The 21510-nt window shown below is 47.1% G+C and overlaps 1 protein-coding gene and 1 long non-coding RNA gene across 4 annotated transcripts; one reads left to right on the forward strand and one right to left on the reverse strand.

The window, feature by feature from the left end:
* The first annotated feature begins 1457 nt into the window (after nucleotides 1-1457).
* Nucleotides 1458-20919, forward strand: INPP5E (inositol polyphosphate-5-phosphatase E). Of its 3 annotated transcripts, none has more exons than XM_030535287.1 (11): nucleotides 1458-1537; nucleotides 5057-6126; nucleotides 10337-10460; nucleotides 11361-11458; nucleotides 12298-12422; nucleotides 13552-13671; nucleotides 14792-14899; nucleotides 15047-15208; nucleotides 16052-16167; nucleotides 17418-17554; nucleotides 18861-20919. In XM_030535287.1, the coding sequence occupies exons 2-11, from the start codon at nucleotides 5279-5281 to the stop codon at nucleotides 18991-18993; spliced, it is 1971 nt and encodes a 656-aa protein (XP_030391147.1). In that variant the 5' UTR covers nucleotides 1458-1537; nucleotides 5057-5278; the 3' UTR covers nucleotides 18994-20919. The 3 variants fall into 3 exon arrangements, with proteins under 3 accessions (XP_030391147.1, XP_030391149.1, XP_030391148.1); XM_030535289.1 differs by having other exon boundaries at nucleotides 11361-11422; XM_030535288.1 differs by lacking the exon at nucleotides 1458-1537 and adding an exon at nucleotides 4175-4248.
* LOC115635919 lies at nucleotides 15078-18854 on the reverse strand. Its single transcript, XR_003996732.1, has 3 exons — nucleotides 17848-18854; nucleotides 17149-17296; nucleotides 15078-15147 (listed from the first exon to the last, which is right to left on the reverse strand). It is a non-coding gene; the product is annotated as an uncharacterized LOC115635919 (long non-coding RNA).
* Nucleotides 20920-21510: the final 591 nt, after the last annotated feature.

Here is a 21510-nt window from a genome sequence, read left to right on the forward strand (position 1 = left end):
TAAAAGAGTGGATTTAGGTATTTAGTAGCATGTATCTAACCTTCAATCAGTTTCTAAGACTGAGAAGCAAGAAAGGTCTTGACTGACACTTCGATCTTCAAAAGAAATTTTATATGAAAGTCCTCCCAGTGCTTAATTTGTAATGAAAGGTTCTGTGGCTCAAGAAATTTTTTTACATTGATAACTAATGCAGGAAGCCTAGAGCTGCTGGGGCTCAGTCTTGGCAAGCACTGGCACAAATTAAGCACTGACTTCTCTCCTTCCATCTCTCCGGTGCAGTGGGTGAGATGGTGTCTCCTCTGATCCTTAATGATTTCCCATAGGGCCCCCTACTGATATGGCAGATTAATTCAGACTTCATGTGCTAGTTTTTCAAAAATCCTAGTAATGTGCTCTACCTTGTATATTTTTAAAAAACATTTCCTTTCCAGAATTGAGATAGAAAAAGCTTCCATTTGTTCTTGCTCAAGTTTTGTAGTGTATGGTGGAAAGTATACTGCAAAAAAACTGGGTAACTCTCATGAGAATTTGCTTGTATAATTAGTGCAGTTTAAGGGATCAAAAAGGATGAGTGTTAAACTAGAATTGCCATGCCTACTTCAGCCAGTGCTCCAGAACTGACAGTATTAGAAGCAACTGCAGGATACCATGTAATGGACAGTTGTGGAATAGTGTCTGCAGACAGACAATGTTTCTTCCTAAACTCTTTCAGTTGTCTCATACCCTGAATCATCCCTTCTAAATTCTGTATCCTATCATAGAAATAGCAGCTCTTAGTATATCACTTTTAATCGCTTCTGGCATCTTGCTAAATTGTTGAAAAGCTGAACTGGGAGGCCCCTGCTGCTCAACAAAGGGTCTGTGTGGGTACATCACTTCATCTACATCTTTGCCTAGTTTTACAATCGGCGACATAAAAAGCACTAGCAGAGTGGGTACAATTGAAATTTGCATTCAGACAATGACTTGTTATACACTGAAATGAAAGCACCCTATTTATATTCCAACGGATTTGTTTATGTATAGGGTTAGTCAGTGTGCTGTGCCTCTTGTATTGTTGTCTGATTTTGTAAGCAAGCAGCTCTCAAGTGAGGTGGAAGTGGGGGTGGGCCAGACACATCAGACTCCTGCAAGGGGCACAGGAGGCGGGAAAGGTTGAGCCGCTGCTCTGGGCCGAGCAGGGGCCGGGGGCTGAGCTGAGAGGTGGGGGGGGGGTCAGGTGCAACCCCCCCCGCTGTGCTCAGAGAGGCCCGGCCGGGCGGCGCTACGAGCCCCCTTTCGCCGCGGCGAGGCGGCTCGGGGACCCGGAGCCCCTTGTAACGCGACGGGGGCTGCGGAGACGCGGCCCCGCGGCCGGGGGCGAGCCGGGCTGCCGGGGCTGAAGGCGCCGGTCCCTCCTCCGGGCGGCAGGGCGCGCTCGCGGCGGGCTCCGGCCCTTCGAGCCGCGGCTGCTCGTTGTCAGGGGCGGCCCCGGCCCGCGGCTGCCGACCGAGCCGGTTGCTAAGGCCGGGCCGCGGGCTGCAGGCGCGGACTGGAGGTGAGGGCGGCGCCGGATCCTCCCGCTGGGCCCCCGTCCCCCCGCGGCCAGGGCCCCGCCGTTAGCGGCGCCCCCCCCCCCCCGTCGCTCGGCCTCTGACTCCCTCCCCCGGCCCGTAGGGTCACTGAGCCCCCCCCTTTCATCTAGCGCCCCCGTGTATCCCCGCCGCGGGCCTCCCCCCCCCTCGTATCCTCTACAAACACACGCAGTGTGAGCGCCCCCCCACTGCCTGTGTCCCCCCCGCACACCCACCCACACTGGTGTGCCTCACCGCCATCTCGACAGGCACAGTCTGTCCCCCCCTACACACACACACTGCCTGTGTCCCCCCCATACACACACACACACACCCACACTGGTGTGTCTCACCGCCACGTCGACAGGCACAGTCTGTGCCCCCCCTACACACACACACACACTGGTGTGTCTCACCGCCATGTCTACAGGCACAGTCTGTGCCCCCCCTACACACACACACACACTGGTGTGTCTCACCGCCATGTCGACAGGCACAGTCTGTTCCCTTCCCCCCTTACACACACACTGCCTGTGTCCCCCCCGCACACCCACCCACACTGGTGTGTCTCACCGCCACGTCGACAGGCACAGTCTGTCCCCCCCCCCTACACACACACCCCCACACTGCTGTATCTCACCGCCATGTCGACAGGCACAGTCTGTCCCCCCCACACACACACACTGCCTGTGTCCCCCCCTACACACACACCCACCCACACTGGTGTGTCTCACCGCCACGTCGACAGGCACAGTCTGTGCCCCCCCTACACACACACTGCCTGTGCCCCCCCTACACACACACACACACACACTGTTGCGTCTCACCGCCACGTCGACAGGCACAGTCTGTCCCCCCCCTACACACACACACACACTGTTGTGCTTCACCGCCATATCGACAGGCACAGTCTGTGCCCCCCCTACACACACACTGCCTGTGTCCCCCCCATACACACACACCCACACTGGTGTGTCTCACCGCCATATCGACAGGCACAGTCTGTTCCCTTCCCCCCTTACACACACACTGCCTGTGTCCCCCCATACACACACACCCACACTGGTGTGTCTCACCGCCATGTCGACAGGCACAGTCTGTTCCCTTCCCCCCTTACACACACACTGCCTGTGTCCCCCCATACACACACACCCACACTGGTGTGTCTCACCGCCATGTCGACAGGCACAGTCTGTCCCCCCCCTACACACACACTGCCTGTGTCCCCCCACACACACACACCCACCCACACTGCTGTGTCTCACCGCCATGTCGACAGGCATAGTCTGTCCCCCCCCACACACACACTGCCTGTGTCCCCCCACACACACACACCCACCCACACTGCTGTGTCTCACCGCCATATCGACAGGCACAGTCTGTTCCCTTCCCCCCTTACACACACACTGCCTGTGTCCCCCCATACACACACACCCACCCACACTGTTGTGTCTCACCGCCACGTCGACAGGCACAGTCTGTGCCCCCCTACACACACACACTGCCTGTGCCCCCCCTACACACACACACACACACTGTTGCGTCTCACCGCCACGTCGACAGGCACAGTCTGTCCCCCCCCTACACACACACACACACTGTTGTGCTTCACCACCATATCGACAGGCACAGTCTGTGCCCCCCCTACACACACACTGCCTGTGTCCCCCCCATACACACACACCCACACTGGTGTGTCTCACCGCCATATCGACAGGCACAGTCTGTGCCCCCCCTACACACACACTGCCTGTGTCCCCCCATACACACACACCCACACTGTTGTGTCTCACCGCCATATCGACAGGCACAGTCTGTGCCCCCCCTACACACTGCCTGTGTCCCCCCCATACACACACACACACTGTTGCGTCTCACCGCCATGTCGACAGGCACAGTCTGTGCCCCCCCTCCACACTGCCTGTGTCCCCCCCATACACAAACACACACTGTTGTGTCTCACCGCCATATCGACAGGCACGGTCTGCCCCCCCCATACACACACACACACTGTTGTGTCTCACCGCCATATCGACAGGCACAGTCTGTCCCCCCCCCATACACACACACACACAGTATCTGTGTCCCACCCCGCATGTGCACACACTTGCCTGCCGTGAAATAAGTGTTTCTAACACTAACACAGAGCTCTGGCACGATCGGCCCCAACTATGGGAGTTCCTGCCCCCGGAAAGGGGAGCTGGTGCGGGGGGTCTTTCCTAACCTCGCTGTTTAGACACTGCCCATCAGGTCACTGAAAAGTCCCAGCCCCTTTGGATACAAATAGTTTCCCCAGGCTCTGGGAGTGACTGGCCCTTTTGTGGGGTAGCATAGTGTTAGGGTTGAACAGGAATTAATCTGGAGTCCTTCTCTATAGCTAATAAAGAAACTCTGCCTTTATTCCCTCCAGGCTCCTGTGCTGCTCCAATCACCATAGTATTAATAAAATGTTATTTGCATTACCAGCAGAACTTTTCTTACAAATACCTTAGGAAATAATAGGTGGAATGGTGATTTGAACCCATGAGTCTCAAAGGGTTTTAGATTATTTTGGTTTAGCTCTAAATTGGTTAGGAACAATAAAATGAAGTAAGCTGCTCTTAAACCAAAATAAGAGGGGTTTGCACCAGTTCAACAAGTTACACAAGCTTGTGTGCAGGTGAGGCCTACATTTCATAAGGCTCCTCTGAGGCAGGTAAGTAGTAGTGTGCCCATTTTACAGATGAGTAAATTTCCTCTGAGAGGTTAAAAGCTCATAAAGCTCCTAATAAATGTTTGGTGCCATATTAATAATAAGTCAGTGGTGAATGCAGGAATAGAGTGTCATTCCAGACTCCCAGCCACTGGAGAACATACAGGGCCGGCTCTAGGCACCAGCAAACCAAGCATGTGCTTAAGGCGGCGCAATTCCAGGGGTGGCAGGATCCCGAGACTGTGTCCCATAGAGGGGCACATACAACTTCTAATGCTGCTGCAGCTAATGGAGAGTCTTCAGCTTAAGCGGTAGTGGCCTATGTGTTTTGCAGCCACAAGTCTACCTTACTTGATTATGGTGATACGGGATCATTACAGAACTTGAGATCATTGAAAACTTACTGGTTTTTGATGCTGAATGTTTTACCTACCTGTATCACTGAATCACCACACAGAGTGACCATCTGAAAGCCTAAAAGATTAAGGTGGTAACTTGTATGTGGTTTTAATTTCCATTTCCTGCTCTGCTAAAGCGAATGGACATCCTGTCCTATAAAATGCATGGTGGGAATTTACTTTCAGTTCTGTCACATACAGTCTTTGAGAAGTCACTTCACTGTTCTGGGCCTAAATTTCCCTTTCTGTAAAATGGAAATAACACTGACCTTTCTCACAGGGGGCTTGCTGAGGTTTGGAAAATGCTTTGGGATCCTCTGATGGAAGGTGCTGTGCAAGAGCATGATTTTATTGTGTTTATAGTATATGGCTCAGGAGGTTGTTACAGTTCTGTTTCTTTTGGGCAACTGCAGGTTTCTTACCTCTAAGGCTTTTCCAGCCATGCATCTTGCTGCTCACATAACTTTCCTGTATTCCTGGCAAAAGACTCAAGTGTATTCACATTCCTGATCTGTGTTTTGGTTCAAACACCTGAACGTACCACCCTGGGAGCCAAAACTGTACAATAAAGGAAGATGACTCTTTGAGGGACTGACTCTATGGAGAGGAGTCCATAACTGGTACATGGGAGGAGAATGAACCCGCCAAATGGATTTTCCCCACATGCAGTGGCATGTATTACTTCGAGCACAGAGGGCAGAGTACTACAGGACCAGCAAGTGAAGAAGGCTGGTGGAGCTATGAGGAAGGAGGCTGGTGACAGCAGGGTACTTGCACTTGAGGACCATCCAGACATAGAATCCTTTTTAAATGACACCTTAAGGCTTCCCCCTGATGAAATCAAACCCAATATGAAGATTAAATCTGTCACCCCAAAGCCTCCCAGGAAACCCAGGCTGGCGCGAGCATCATCTCTTGATGAGAAAAGCTGGAGGAGGAGGAGAGTGTTTAGAACGAGTCAGGAAAATCTGATTGATCCCAGTGAGACAAGCTCCTCCAATGGCTCTCTCCAGGAGTCGTCCCTGAGTCCTCTCACCAAGAGCAGAGTGGTACTCAATGGTGATCAGGGTTCTTTGCACAACTTGCAGGATGCCTCGGAACCGAGCCCTTATGGGAAGAACAAAAGTAGCATCTCTGATTCCGAGAAACAGGTCTCTGAGGTTCCCGGTGTCTCTGTCGGGCTTATGCAGAGGAAAGAATCTTTAGGCAGCAAACCCCGGCTGTGCAAAATAACACCCCCTCGACCACTGCCCCCCCTGGAACTCAGCGTGGCCTCTCACGTGCTGAGGACAGCTAATAGGATCGACTCCGATTATGTGGATTACCAACATTATTCTCAGAGCAGGTTTGAAAGGTTGAGCAGCAGCCTGAGTGACACGGGTCTTCACAACAGCGGGATGGTCTGCGATAGCTGTTCCACAGACTCCATGAAGTCTACATTCAGCCTGCTCACCCCTCTTCGTGCCAAGGATGTTCGAAACAGGTATATTCTCCATGTTTTCATAGCAGAGAGAATACAGTATTTGTTACTAGATGGCCAAGTGCCTTGCAGAATTCTGTTTGTCTGCAATAAATAACTTGACCACTGAGCAAATTATCATTGTTCACTTATATTCACTGTCATGGGAAGGGCAAGTGAGTTCATTTCTGAATGGCTGCTTTATGGCAAAGCTCCTCAGAAGAGCAGCATGTTAGGAAGAAACACTGGGGCTGGATCAGTGTGCGTCCAGGAAGTGCAGGGAATATTCTGAGAGCAAAAGCATAACATGTAAAAAGTGCAGTCACTGGCTGTATTAATCAAGGTTTCGTAGCAGAATGCTTTTCACATGCGTAGCTGTGAAGGTTAATGTTTTTAACTGTTTTGAAGATGAAAAGCTCAGAATCAGTGCTAAATATACAGCTGTAACTTACTTTCACATGAAAAAATGAGTCAAAAGTTTATTACTTTCAGCTTTCTGATAATACATAAGTAGTTGGTTTTGCTGGGGTAATCCCAAAATCCAGATATTCTATCTGAAACTACTAGTTAAAACAGGGCTCTTTTCATCAGTAGAAGCTGCATGATTTTCAGGGATATCTGATCAGAAAACTCCAATGTCCAGTTCATCTTTATGTCCTGTTTCTGGGCAGGAGGAGAAAGTAAACAATTTACCGGGATCCATAAATCTGACAAGAATATCTTATTGAAGGAGAGGCCCTGGGCACTTGTCCTTTCCATTGGCTTCAGTGGGAGCAGTAGGTGCTCAGCCCCTAACTTAGGCATCTGATCATTTGAGTGGATCTGTAACGAGTCAAATTGAGATGGCTGGGATCTTGTCATAACTGGCAAATACAGTGGTATAGCCTGGGTGTGTTTGTCCATTGCTAAAAGAGGTCACATAGGGCCAGCCAAGGATTTACCTGCTAGTCTCAGAAGTGAGGAGAATTAGCCAATGAATTGCAGGGGTGACATCATCTGCTAATGTGGTAGAACAGTGGCAGTTCTCCATTTTGCTGGAAGTGTGTTCCTGCTAAGTAAAAAGCTAGGACAGTGCCTTCCAGCTGCTTAACATTAGAGCAGGCTTTGGCCCCATCCCTGTGGGGTACGGAGTGGCCTCAACTCCCAGTGGTGTCAATGGGAATTGAGGCTGCTCAGTTCCTTACATGAGGTATGCAGTTTCTCACAGGATCAGGCCGCTCGTCAGCACCTATTTCATCTGTGTCTCGCAGGAGATTCTAGCCTGCAGATTTTCTAGAATCCCCTGGGAAGGAAGCACAGTTTTTCCCCTCCTCCACTTGCTACCTTCTGAAGTATGTTATAGAAAAGAGTGTAAAGACGGGCTTGTATTCTGTAGAATGAAGAGGGAATAAATCCAAGAAAAGACAGTGAAGTAGTGGAATCCCTCTGAAATCTGTAGTATCTCCAGGAACCCCAGGCCTAGAACTAAATGCAGGGCTTTATGAATGACAGGTTGTCGCTCAGAAAGCTCAGGAAAGGTTTGAAAAGCAGAGAGAGGCCCACGTCAAAACTCTGATTTCATGCAATCTCCAGCTTTCGGGGGTATTAGATACTGAGCCCAAAACTGGATCTGAATATTGCCCATTCTCCTACTGTGCTTCCTATGTGTATCTCTTGCTTCTTTGTCCCCCACATTCAGTTGGATTCAACAGTTGTTTTGGAGGGAACAGGCTTGTGAGTCCCCCTCCTCATCTAGTTGCCAGCATAACCCCAAACAAGCAGCAACAGATTATTAATAAGTAGCAATTGTCATCATCCAGTTTCTATACTGGGACATTTCCAAACACTAAAGAAGGAAGATGTTCGATCATCTGTCCATCCCAGTTTCTGCTTTAATTTTCTTCTTATATTTGAGAATTTTCTAGTTTTATTCAAATACTCGGTATCTGGAACTCATTGCCACAAGATGATGATGCAGAAAACAGCTTAGCAGAATTCTAAAGCATATTAGACATTCATATGAACAATAAGATTAATAACGTGAGGCTAAATAATTATAAGGGATATAAATCTTCATACCGTAATGTACAAGTTAGGTAATTGGTGTTAGGAAGAAACTTCCTCTGCAGGCAAGTTATTGTATACTTATCTGTTTTGGGTTTTCTTGCACCTTCCTCTGAAGCAGCTGTTGGAGACAGGATACAGGGTGAGGGAGACCATTGGTCAGATCCTGCATTCCCTGACATTATGTTGCAATCATTAATTGCAGGGTTTAAGGCTCCACAGACTAAACCAGATGAGAAGTATTAATTCAGCCTGCTCTCCTTTCATGAGTGTCCCTGCCGAACCCCAACCATTCCTAGCAGTTAATTCCCTGCATGACTCATGGGAGCAGTTAGGGAAATCCAGCTGTTTCAAATTGCACATATTGTTTTATTTATGGCTCCAGAAACCTTTTATTTAGAAAAATCTTATTTGACAGAGTGAATTGAAGTGAGAATAAGATTATCTAAATTTGACTCCTTAGTCCCCTGCACCCTAATGCAGGAACTATTGTAATTTTTTTATTGTATGAGGTGAACTAGTTCATATTATATTGGGAGCTAGTTCTTGGTGGGGCTCGGTCATCAAACCAGTCACACTATTTGTTCCCATGTATGAGTTTAATACTGGAAGGAGAAACAATCTGTACAGCCACGTGCCAGGTACAGCACATGTAACATCATTGCAAGCTTCCCCAACACTGATGCACCAGAAGCATCCCTGCCCTGACTGAAAGAGACTAGGAACACCAGGCTAGTTCAGTGTTCAAGGTTCATTCAGTCCTTGAACGCTCCACTGAGATTAACATGAAATGTGACATTCGGGGGTACTTTTTATGGGAACTGAACTCTGCCTACCAAATTCATTTTCTACAAGCCAGTGTTGGCAGATGGTAGGAACTTCTGTTCATACCAACCTGCGTTGTGTTTGAATTGGTGACCTAGAGAGGTGCAGCTACATACCATTTCCAAGTGCCTGAGTTGTCAGTTGACCCTTCTCCCAAATTCATTTTATTTAGAACATTTCAGCCAGAGATCATTCTCCTTTTCCTCTGCCGAATAACTAATAAACTACCTTATAACATCCCATCTGTTGACCGTGTTGGTATACTTATATGGCAGCCAGTGTTGTGATAGTGGAGCATTATCAGAGCTATCCAGAACTAGATGAGCGTTTTCTCCTCTGAGTGGGAATACAATTTTAACTGGAGCCTGACTTGATACTTCTGTTAGATATTCAGCAAAATGTGGGTGGGCTGTAATACATTATTTCTGGTTATAGTGTTCCTTCCTGGAGTTCTGTCCAGTTCCTCTTCCTAAGATGACTGGACGTGTGTTCCTCCAGAGCTTCCTGACACCAACCTGAGCATTGATCAGAGGCTGAGTGAGGATCGCTTGAGAGAATTGCAAGCAACTTTGGCAGTGCTCAGAGAGAGCTCTCTAAATTGGATGTTGTAACTGAAAAGCGTGTTAATACAACTTGGCTGTTTAAAAACGTCCCTTCCCGTTTAGTGTATAGTCAGGAAGCTTGCATGCTGTAAAACAGGATCCTGAATGTTCTGTTTCTCCATAAGAAGACCTCTGAGAACTCCAAGCTACTCTGCTTTGTTTTGTGTGCTTCAGAGTCTCATGGTTATGGCCTGGTGCTCCCTCAGGCGATGATGATCTCATCAGATCTGCCAAGCTAAAGCAGGCTTGGATCAGTTCAGTACTTCAGTGGATATGAAACCCCTCAAGGAGCACCCCTGGTGCTGAGGAAGTAGTATTAGTGATTCAGTACATTGCATTATTCCTGCTGAGCCGTTACTAACCGGGGCCCATGTGTTATAGTAGAACTGTGCTGCTAGAATTGTCCTCTCTTGACTAAGATATCAAACAAACCTGACCATTTGTGGGTGTTAAAAAACCCTGTGGCACTTTTCACAAGAGAGTGTATGGATCCTGGTGTTCTGGCCAGATTCCTCTTTTGTCATGTCTTCTTTCCCTGGAAGCAACTCAGTATTTAATGCTGCATTTCCGAAGGCTGTGAATATTAGCTCATTTTTTAAAGGAACTTTTAATAGACAAAGTACTATAGAATGTTAAATATTGTTAAGATTTGGGTCTGTTCTTGAGTGATGCAAACTAGGATTCCAGCAACCAGAACATTTGCTTATTTGCCTTTTTAACAATATGGAGTTTTAAAAATACATTTCCCTTTCCCTGTTTCACAGAAGCTATTTGGAAGGCAGCCTTCTAGCTAGTGGTGCATTGCTGGGAGCAGAAGAACTGAGCAGATATTTCCCTGATCGGAACATTGGAATATTTGTGGCCACCTGGAACATGCAAGGCCGGAAGGTGGGTACATGAATCTCCTGAATTTGGCTCTTGGCAGTGCATGTTTCTCCCTGTGTTTGTTAAACGGACTCGCGCCACTGCTTCTTGCGAAATTGTCACTTTCAATATATTTATGATGTTGATCCTCATCTGCCTGAGTAGCTTAGTCTCTATGGCTGCTCAGCCTTCCTCCTGTGTCCTTGGATCCTCTCGCACGTGCTCAGTTGAGTAGACGTGACCATTGTAATGGTGAAATTCTATAACCTGTAGTATTTGGTAAACAGAGAGCAGGAAGCGGGGAGCTGCTGCTTTTTTATTAGTATTGTGAGTGCTCCTTAGGGCCTCAGTTAGGATTGGGGCCCTATTAATCTGTGTGATGCACAATTGCTTGTGGAGAGAATGCCTTTGAAGGGGAACATAATCATAATTACATCTCTGCACAGCAGAGAAACCAGGGATTGCTGCAGCCAAGTGACTTAGGGACAGTACCAGAGAGAGACTGAGGAAAACTAGGTGAGTTCAATGGGGGATGCAGGTGCTTGGCACCTCTTGGGATCAGGACCTTAAAGAGGTCTGTATATTAGCCTCTAAGCTCTTCTTAAATAAATATCTGAGAGAAGTTAAAAATACACACTGGGCCATGGCATTCATTGTGTGGCCTTGACCAAAATGCTTCACCTGCTCTGTGTCTCAATTTCCACATCTACAGCCTGGGTACAATGGTGATTTGCGATGGGGCAGGGAGGTTATTAGACTTGATTAATGCTGAGCATCTCAAAATGCTATGTAAGTGCAAAATATTAGCAGTAGTCGTAAATGATTTATTAACTCATTAAGCTTGAAGCTTTTCTGGATTTTCCCTCCCCTCCTTTTCCAAATGCTAGCATAACAGATACTGTGCATCTCTTCCTTTTTTTGCAGGAACTTCCAGAGAATCTGGATGACTTCTTGTTCCCATCGGATCCTGACTATGCGCAGGACATGTATGTTATTGGCATTCAAGAAGGCTGTCCAGACAGGTAGCAGAAACAGCGTAATGAAGAGCCACCCTTGTCACTTGCTAATCACTGCTGGGTTTTTTCCTTTTTAAATTAGTTTTCAATACATCAAAAACCGGAATAGACTTGCCCGTGTGCTTTATTTATATTTCATAAATCTGTGAATTCATCAGTATAAGGAGAAAACGAGTTCTAGAGGGTGCCTTTATTTAACCTCATAGTAGTCCTAACTGCCTGTCATCACCCACAGTTTGGGCTTGGTACTCCTCTCACTGAAGGCAAAAGCAAAACTCTCTCTTGATTTCAGTGGGAACCTTCAGCTCTGCTGCTGACTTGTGTGACCTTAAGCAGGTTAGTTCCCCAGGGTACTGCGAGGCGTCAGGCTGGATGAAAGGTGCTGTGGATGTGCATTCATTCTTAGCATCCTTCCAAGAGTTTCAGAATGCCTTCTGGCCGTTCCTGTGATCTACTGATATGTAAAACTGTGCATGCAGCAGCTTTACTCTGACAACCGGCAAGGTGCTTACTGTGTTTGCCTACAGGTTTTATAGTCCTCAATTTAAAAAGCTGTTTGTCTTCAGATCAGCGCCGTTGTTTTGGCAGAGGAGGTTTGCCGTGAAAACCCTTATATGGTAGCAGTTGCTGTACCCTCACACTGATGGTTCTCCCCACTGCCTGCTCATTCCATTGTCTTCCTCATCATCATCACCTTCACCTTCCTCCTCATCACCATTGGGCATCATTCTGGTGCCTCCCAAGGGCTACATATCTCTCTCCTACTGCCCACAGGCTGACAACTCTTCCCCTCACATTGTCCTGTAGCTGTGATGTAGCTATGGTGCTTTTGTTGTCTCCCATAGAAGAGAGTGGGAGATCCGTCTGCAGGAGACGCTGGGGCCCCATTACGTCATGCTGTACTCAGCAGCACACGGAGTTCTCTACATGTCAGTGTTCATAAGAAGAGACCTCATCTGGTTCTGCTCAGGTACGTTGTTAATTAAGCGCTGGAGATTACAGTGAGGGAAAAATTGCGCTGTCACTGTGTGGGACAGGGAGGCTTGTAATGGTGGGTGGAAACCTCAGAGAGTGTCATCAGTTAAAGGTATAAATTCCCCTTACCTCCTGAAAGTGTTTGTGATGCCCAAACTCTGATCAGTAGCCTGCCATGCCAAATCGGACCAGGCCTTTTGAGAGCTCCATTAGAGTTGTGAACACTAAGGGCCTCTTTTGAGCAGGGTAACCTATGTATTTATTATGAACCACAAGCCGGAGGGGATGGCTTTCCGGACTAAGCCTCTGGACTCCCTTTGGTTCGAGGCTTATCTGCCACCAGGGTGGGTGCATCCTTTCATCCTTCTGAAGACTAGATTCCCAGATAGACAAGCTGAGTGACATTCGTTTTGCTGCATCTCTCTCGCAGATGGCACCTTGACAGCAGAGGTCCTGTCTATGCCATATGGACCTTCACAAACCTGTGGCACTTGCTAGGTGTTTTCCCTATGTCCTGAGCCAGAATATTCCCCCACTCCACGGTTGTGTGGTGATGTGTGTTCCTGTTAACTGCCTGGCTGGGCCCCTGCCGGAGGGCGGGTGCGGGAAGGAACCAGACGCAGACAGCTTGTGTGTTCAGGAAAGCGCCCCGCCGTGAGGCGTGGCAACCTTTTTATTCTTTCAGTTACAGCATCATGCATAGCTTACAGCCTTGTTTACTTGTTTTGCATTGGTGGAGGACTTTTTTTTCCCCTTTTCCCCTCACCCATTGCATGTGGGCAGAGCGTGCGGTATTCTCCTAATCTTGTGATAATATGGAGTCAGCATTCTGAGACAAATCAGCATTCTGTGGCAAAGGCAAAAGGGGGTTTTGCAGGGGGCGGTTTCTGGTGGTTTGCCAGCCAGGACCGATCCCTACAGGCGGGTGTATTTCAATGGTGCTGGGCATGTACAGTTTGTAAAGTGAGCTGGGATCCTCGAAGCCCTATCAGACAATGCAGCAGTCTGATTAAATGACTGCCCCCTCCTCCCTTCCTGTCCTCTTTCCTCTGCACAGTGCAGTTTCTGTGGGCTTTCTGTAGCAGCAGCAGCAGCAGCAACTTCTCTTTCCCTTTTCCCTACAGAGGTGGAATACGCCACTGTGACCACTCGCATTGTGTCTCAGATCAAAACCAAGGGAGCCCTGGGAATCTGCTTCACGTTCTTTGGGACTTCCTTCCTCTTCATCACTTCCCATTTCACATGTGAGTCCGTTACTTACTTAACGCAAACGTCCTGCTTGGGGGGAAAAATTGCTTCACCTGGCTTACAAGATACTTGTGCCCATTTGCTGTATTACTTACTGCTCTGAGGCTGACTCTGACATGGAGGTCTGTGTTTTGCTCGTCACACTGGTAAAGTGTATGAATTCCTTATTTTAATCTACCCTTTGCCCTAGCACACCCCACCATTTAAGCTGTGAGCAAACCCAGTGGGGAATGAACTCCTTGTTGGTATGTCTGAACTACTGCTTCTGCCTTCACTGCGTTTCTGAGATCTGAGCCTTTCCCTCTAACCACACAGTTAAACCCTCCTCTTCTGGCTTTATTACTGTAAGCTTCTCTGTGGTCTTCCAACATTCCCTCCCCCTCCATACAGAGAACAGCTGCTAAAATCCTCTCCTGCTCTCATTCCATCCCCCCTGCTTTGAATCCCTCCACTGACTCCTTTCTTCTCCGGCGCTCCAAATTCAGGCTCCTTGTTTTTGAGGCTGCTGCTCCTCATCTGTCTCCCCTTGTCTCCCATCATTTTGTCCCATTTCTCTCTCCTTTGCTTTGCCAGTGATGCCAGGCTTATCACCATTTGTCCAGCTTTCCCACACCTGTTTCCTTCCACGCTCTCCCCTACATAAAGATGGGGGCTGGTCTAAAAAGTGACTTCCCTCCCCTCATTTAAATCTCTTCTGAAGATCACTCCTACCGACTTGGTCACCTCCATGAACATTACCTTAATGGATCCTGAGAGTTAACTGCTCCTTCATGCAGAGGGGTCATGATGTGTAAAGACACTGAATTTGAAGCTGAGGATTGCAGGGTTGGGAAGTATGAGGGAAGGGAACTCACAAACCAAACATCTATTGACACACCAAATGCTCTGTGTGTTGTGTCCCCTTTCCCCATCCCTCACCTCTTGCTGCCTTTTTAGTGTATACTCTCTTCAGGGTAGGGACTTTCTCATCCTACATGTTTAGAAAGTGCCCAGCACATTTTGGACTCTACCACAATCATTCTACATAATAATGATCCGTGGCGATTGAATTCAAATTCTGCACAAAATCTCCATCTTTCCACATACATTTACAATGTTTATGCATCTCTCTTTCAGCGGGGGATGGTAAAGTGTGTGAGAGGATACTGGACTACAACAAAACCATCCAAGCACTTGCACTTCCCAAGAACGTCCCAGATACAAATCCCTATCGATCCAGCCCTTGTGAGTAACTTGATGTGAACAGAATCCATGTCTCTGGGCATGTGTATGCGTGCGCATGCGCGGCTAGTGGAAGGGTTTGTGGGTTAACTTGCTGCTCCATCCCAAAGTAGAAATGGGGCTGATGGCCTGTCTCACTTGGCTTTGCAGCCGATGTCACAACTCGGTTCGACGAGGTGTTCTGGTTTGGAGACTTCAATTTCCGACTAAACAAGGATCGTGAGAGCGTGGATTCAATCCTGAACCAGCACCTAGAAAAAGATATGTCCAAGCTACTGCAGTATGACCAGCTCATTAAAGAAATGAATGATGGTAAGGGACTTGCTGCCTTTCCCTCTACTCCTAGGCCCCACTTACTGGAGATTTCCAAGCACGTGAATGTCTGCAGCCTGCCACTGTGAAATAACTGAGGGCGTTGGCTCTGGAAAGAGAAAGCCAATAGCTCTCAAATCTAATGACGCTTCAAAGTAGGGGAGTAGGAATGTGAATTCTTGGGTTCTGCCTGACATGCCACATGCTCCTGCCAAGGTTGTCAATTATTATGAATCATGTCTATTATGGGGGAGCCTATGGGTCAGCCAAGACTGGGCCCCATTGTGCCAGTTGCTGCACAAAGACAAGGTAGAAGATGGTCCTTGTCCCGAAGAGTTTACAGTCTGAACAGACAAGAGAAACGCAGGGCAGAACACACAAATGAACAATGTCAAGGGGCAAATGTCATGTTAATTCCACCACCTGGGTCCTAGTGCCCCTGGAGTTGGGGGGAGTCTCCCCTGCACTTAGGTGGGGTGTGGTTTGCCTCTGTTTACTGCTCTGTAAACTGGAGATAATTTCCACGTGTCTCACAGGGGTGCTTAGAGCTGATTGATTTATTTGCAAAGCATGCAGAGGGTTTCAATGGAAGGTACCATAAACATGCCAAGTTTAGTTCTCCAGTCTTTTAAATGTTCCCTTACTATAGATTCACCCTGAATTTGACCAGACTTTAGCTAACCCCGTTTATGCTGTCTGGGTCTGGTTGTGTAGCCCTGTATGTTACTGGTTTAGTTTCTAGCTGTGATTGCCGAGCTGCTGTTAAAATGTGTGTTGTAAATGCCCAGATGCTGTTATGCTCGGTTACGAGGGTTCTTCATGCTGCCTCTCCTTCCCCTGCAGGGGCTATTTTCAAAGGGTTCCAGGAGGCTGCCATTCATTTCCGTCCTTCCTATAAGTTTGATATAGGGCAGGATAGCTACGACACTACTTCCAAGCAGAGGACACCTTCATACACGGTACAGGATTACTTATAAAACATGCTTCTGGGGAGGGAATGGACTAACAATCCTTTGTCACTGTAACGGGTTCCCTGCTCATGGCTGGGGCGCCTCCTCCTGACTGCATCTGGGAAATAGCTCTGTGTGGTCTGACGCCCTTCCTTCTGCTCGTGTGGCCCCTCTCATGCTTCCTCTTTATGGCTTGGCCCTCCCTTCTGGGGTATCAGGCTCACTGGACTGGTGGACCGGCTATCATTCCCAGCAGTCCTCCAATTCAAGACTATGCCTCTTCTCCAGTGGAGGATGGGGGAACCTGGGCCCACAAACTAATCTGGGTTCTAGCTCAGAGGGTTCAGAGACCCTCGAATCAGCAGCCACGGACTGCACCATCCAAAACCTTGCTGCTATCTCCTTGGGCCATTTCCTGCTCCACTGCCCTTCTGGGTAAACCCTGCCTTCATGGTCAGGGCTTCTGCTCTCCCCCGGGTCTCTTCTTTTCCCTCTGTAAGCCCAGAGAGTGACTGAAGGCTTCCTGGCCTTATACCAGCCCTGCCTGCTCCTGCCCAGTTGGGCTTCAGCCTCTCTGTGCTTGCTTGTCAAGCCTAGCTCTCCTTCAGGTGGGCCTACTTCACCCCTCTGAGCCACATTAACACTTTCCAGGCTAGTGTGGGGTAAACATCCCATCACAGCTGGATAGCAGTTCTGCTCGTCTCTAAGGGAGGAAATTCACCTATCTTAGGGGACTGATGGGATGCCCTTCCCATCGCCGTGCGTCCACCTGATCAAACAGCCATGCTGGGAACTTCTATGTCATCCTGAGCAGAGTGGCGCATAGGGGGTGGGGTAGGGGAAGGGTCACTGGATGCTCAAATACATGGAACTAGGAGCCCCCATCCCCTGCCAGATAGGAGGTGAGATGTGGCAGGGACAGCTATCCCTCTTTGAGTCCAGAGGGTCAGCCATGTAGGGCATGGAAGCTCATCGAGAGGGAATTCTCACCCAGACGTAGAGCTGGATGCAAAGCAGATCCTTGGGTTTGCAGTGCCAGATATGCATCCTTCAGTGTGCTGCCTCCATCCCAGGGTGCTAGGACAGGGGAGAATGAGTCCTACACAGGGCTCTGAGTTCCTTTGATTGCAAGGCACTTCTGAAAGTGGAGGGTTTTAAAGTAACCTGTGTCTTTAGCGAACAAGTGTTTCTCTCCAGGGCCGATAAGCAAAGGGGAGTGACCATCTGTTTCCCTCCCTCTTTCTCTCTCGGCCTTCCAGGATCGAGTGATCTACAGGAGCCGTTACAAGGATGACATCCATGCAGTGAAGTACTCTTCCTGTTCTGTGGTCAAAACATCAGACCACAGGCCAGTGTACGGGCTGTTCCGGGTGAAAGTGAGGCCTGGCAGAGACAAGTCAGTGACCTGTTTGTGCATCTACACATGTGATCAGGCTGCAGTGATTTCCTAGGACATGTTTCCAGTCAGGAATTTGTGGCTTATGTTGTCACAAGAGCTCCTGAGATGGAATGAATCCCCTGTAACTCACTGCAGTGTATTTGCCCTCTGTGTAACATTTGGACCCAGCGATGAAAACAATAAAAAGCATTTAACCCAGCCTAGCCATAGCAGAATCCCTCCTGCCAACCCCCTTGGTCCTTCTGAGGGATAACTTGAATCCAGTGCATTTACCAAATAGGCATGCTCACCTGAGAGCCAGCTCTCATTGCCCTTTATAGAGGAAATAGGGGGGCTGCCCTTTTTCCCCCTCCCCAGAAGTGGCTTCGTTTCAGTAGAGCTCTATGTATACAGCTTGTTAAGCACCTTGGGATCCTTTAGGATTCATAACCCTAGAGAAATGTAAATATAAATCAGTCTCTAACATTTTAACAGCTTGTAAACATTAGTTGGTTTGAAGCCATGAAACTGGCGAGTTGTATGCCCAGGTAATTAAAAATGTAAAAAAATCTATAAATTAGAAAACAGTGCTGACTGGGTGTTTGGGAAGAAGTGCAGTTAAAATGGCTGTTTGCTCGGTTTCAGATGTGGGTGGGTTTGTGCCTGGCCACCCCCTGAGCTCAACAGGTGCTCTGTTCTGTTGTGGGTGAAATGTGACCAAGTCAACCTGATAAATAGAGATGTTGCTGATTCCATGAAGGCAGACAGGTTTGGTGCATTGCTCCAATTCTGCTCCCTGGCTACAGGATGGGAGGTACCTTCTGGGCTCAGGAGGAAGAGAAAAGCTTTCCGACTCTGCATAAGTAAACTCCATCTTAGCCTGAGTGGAAGAGCTGGGATGAGCTGTGGAGCCTTACACATTTCAGAGTGACTTTTCTTGAAAGTTAGATAATGAGATTAGCAGGACCAATTCATAGTTAAAAGAAACAATAAAGGTTTGGTTAGCTGTTTGACTGACGGTCATATGCTTAAGGGCCCAGGGCTGATAGCAGCTTCCTCATATATATCTCCCATTAATACTGGAAGTTTCATGCTTAGATTGAGAGTGTTTCCCTTTTACTACTCAATCTAGCCTCTCCAAACAAGCAACGGCAGAGAAACACTTAGTTTCACTTAATGTTAGAGCAACAGCCAGGTGCTTAGTGCGAGAGAAAATGGAAAAGTTCATTCTTGCTCATGTTGGGTCCTACACTAATCATGGAGCTCGAAGCCAATGTAAGTTGTGCGCACTGCACAAATCTAACAGCTTTTCTTTATATTGTAGCATCCCGCTCGCTGCAGGGCAGTTTGACAGAGAACTTTATTTAATCGGAATAAAGAGACGAATTACAAGGGAACTTCAGAAGCAGCAGGAGATAAAGGACCAAAAATCCAGCAGAGTCTGTACTGTTTCCTGACCTTAAAGCCCAGCAACAAGCTTGAAAATGGTGCCCTAAAGGAGGATTTCAGACCCAGGCAAAGATGACTTGATTCCATGTCTGCAGAGGTACAGCTCAAGAGGAAGGGGTCTTGGTTTGGGCACCAGCATGACAGTTGATGTGGCCTGTACCAAATGTCTTAAACTTCAGCTCTCAAGTTTCATTTGCATGAGCTAATCCAAGGAACTTGAGTGCTTTTGCTGAAGAGGAAGGGAGTAAATACTCAGAACAGATGCCCCTGTTTATTCAATCAGGTCATTTTTAGGAAAACTTCCTTTGCAAGCAGCAGGATGCAGTTAAGTGGCAATGTTGGCCATACCCAAGACAAGATGCCCCATTGGGTGCATTTGTATTATGAGTAGTTACTCAAGGACATTTTTCAAAAAGGAGACAATTGTGGTTCCATCTCTTCTAGGTTCAATCTGTTCTGGATACTTGCTTTGTAAGTATCCATCTCAGGAGGGCATTGATGTCAGCTGTTTATTTCTTTACATGTAGCCAAATGTACAGTATTCTGTAAAATACCTATGGGGACCAATGAGAGAACCTGAGCAGTCTCTCTCCCAGCTTGATGCTTGCTCATAATAGTTTTGCTGTTGTGGGCCACTGCAGCAAGATCGGTATGGATGTACAGTAATCAGGGTGCATTTGCTATGGCCTTTTAATTAGTATTTATTTTTACTACTTCTGTTGTTGCTAAGGGTACATATTAATTTCTCAAACCAGCACATGTCCTTGGATAAAGTCAGACTTTCTGAACCAATGTTCCTATCGTAATTTATGGATCCTCTGCAGTAGAGATCCAGTTTCTACTTCAGTGAGAAATTGGCCACAAGCTTGCAGCAGCAAGAGACACTGCAGCTGAAATCAGTGGCGTTAATGTGTAAAAATCTAGAAAAAAACTGATTTACTGTAGAACTAAAGACAGCACTAAAGAAAGCTACTTTGGGGTGGGAGAAAAATCTGTTTTGACCTTTGGGAGATATTCAGAGCAAGAACCAGGAATCAGAACTCAGTTCTGTTCTTTCTCTGATTCTCAGTTTGGAGAAGTTCTATCTCCCCTGTGGTTGTTTCCCAGTCAGCAAAATGTGGAGAATCTCTCTCTCTAATGGGGCTTTTTCTGGAGATAAAGTATTACACTGGTGAAAGATATGTATGTTTGACAGTTAATACTATAAAACTTCTCATGGGCATACCTTGCTTGAATCATTAGCTAAAGTTAGTTAACACTTTTTAAACCACATTACTACTGAAAATTCAAAGCAAATGGTTTGGAGGAAGCGCCATTGTAATTAGGTATTTGGCAATCACCTACTTCCACAAAAAACCTTTGGATGAAAAGATGTATTTTAGAACACGAACAATATTGTGATCATTCTCAACTCTGAGAAGAAAACCTATGAGAAGTGCTACTGTTCATTGGTAATAAATTAATCATCTTTTCATGTTTTAAACAAAAATCCTGCTCAGTAAATCATGTATCAATCCCGCCTTGAGCAAAACTTGCATTGTGGTATCTAAGGGTAGAATTGTTATGTGTAGGAGAGACAATAAACTGGCTGCTTTATGGAAGGAATATAAGGCTCAATCATGCAAGGTGCTGAGCACACCAGCCTTGATCCAGCAAGACTGAAGTCTGTGAGACTACTCACATGCTTAAAGTTGAGCATCTGCTTAAGTGCTTTGCTCGACTGACCTGAGCACCTTATGGGCCTGAGTTCTTAATGTGTCTCCCCATTCCCTTTAAAAAAGGAATCAGATTTTGGTTTAAGTGATATTTTCATACCGTAAACATATAAAGAAAAGTCCAACTTTATCTGTGTTTTCAGCATTTTCATGTTAAAGCACCTGTTGGTGTATTTTGTCCCAATTTCTTTTTACAAATAAAATGAGGAGCAGATTTTACTCAAATGGCATGGTTTCTAAATTAAGCTGGTTACTGAGACTTAGATTTCGTGTGAGAACAGTACTAAGCTAGAAAAGGGACCTACTGCCCATGTGCCATAAATCCTTTGCTGAGAGAGTGAAGGTCCCTCTGTATGTGCACAGCCCTATGCTTACAGAACCATGCACATGCCTGGATAAATAGTCCCGAATGATGCAGAGCTTCTGTGAATTTAAAGCCATCTCTCTCTGTGCACAGGACAGATCCAGCCATCAGTCTTAGCCTTTTCTTTTTGGTTCCTTTATATTAAAAAAGAAAAAAAAAAAGCCATCAAAATAAACAGTTCACCTTAAGCCAGAGCCAGCTTTGTTGCTCAGCAACAGCAAAGCCGAGTTCTCATCAAAGCTGTGACGTGCTTACTGTCTGGGTGACCTGGGGAAAATCATGTCATCTTTTCTCAGCTGTAAAGTAGGACCCAAGCTTCTTGCTTGCCTTACTAAGTGTTTATGGATTAGTTTAAAAGCCCTATCAATTCAACAAAGCAGTCTAGAAATCCATTAGAGTTGATAACTTTCTAACCTGTCATAGTCACTTGGCTCACTTACTAATCA

This window comes from Gopherus evgoodei, chromosome 16, assembly GCF_007399415.2.
Source record: "Gopherus evgoodei ecotype Sinaloan lineage chromosome 16, rGopEvg1_v1.p, whole genome shotgun sequence".
NCBI lineage: Eukaryota > Metazoa > Chordata > Testudines > Testudinidae > Gopherus > Gopherus evgoodei.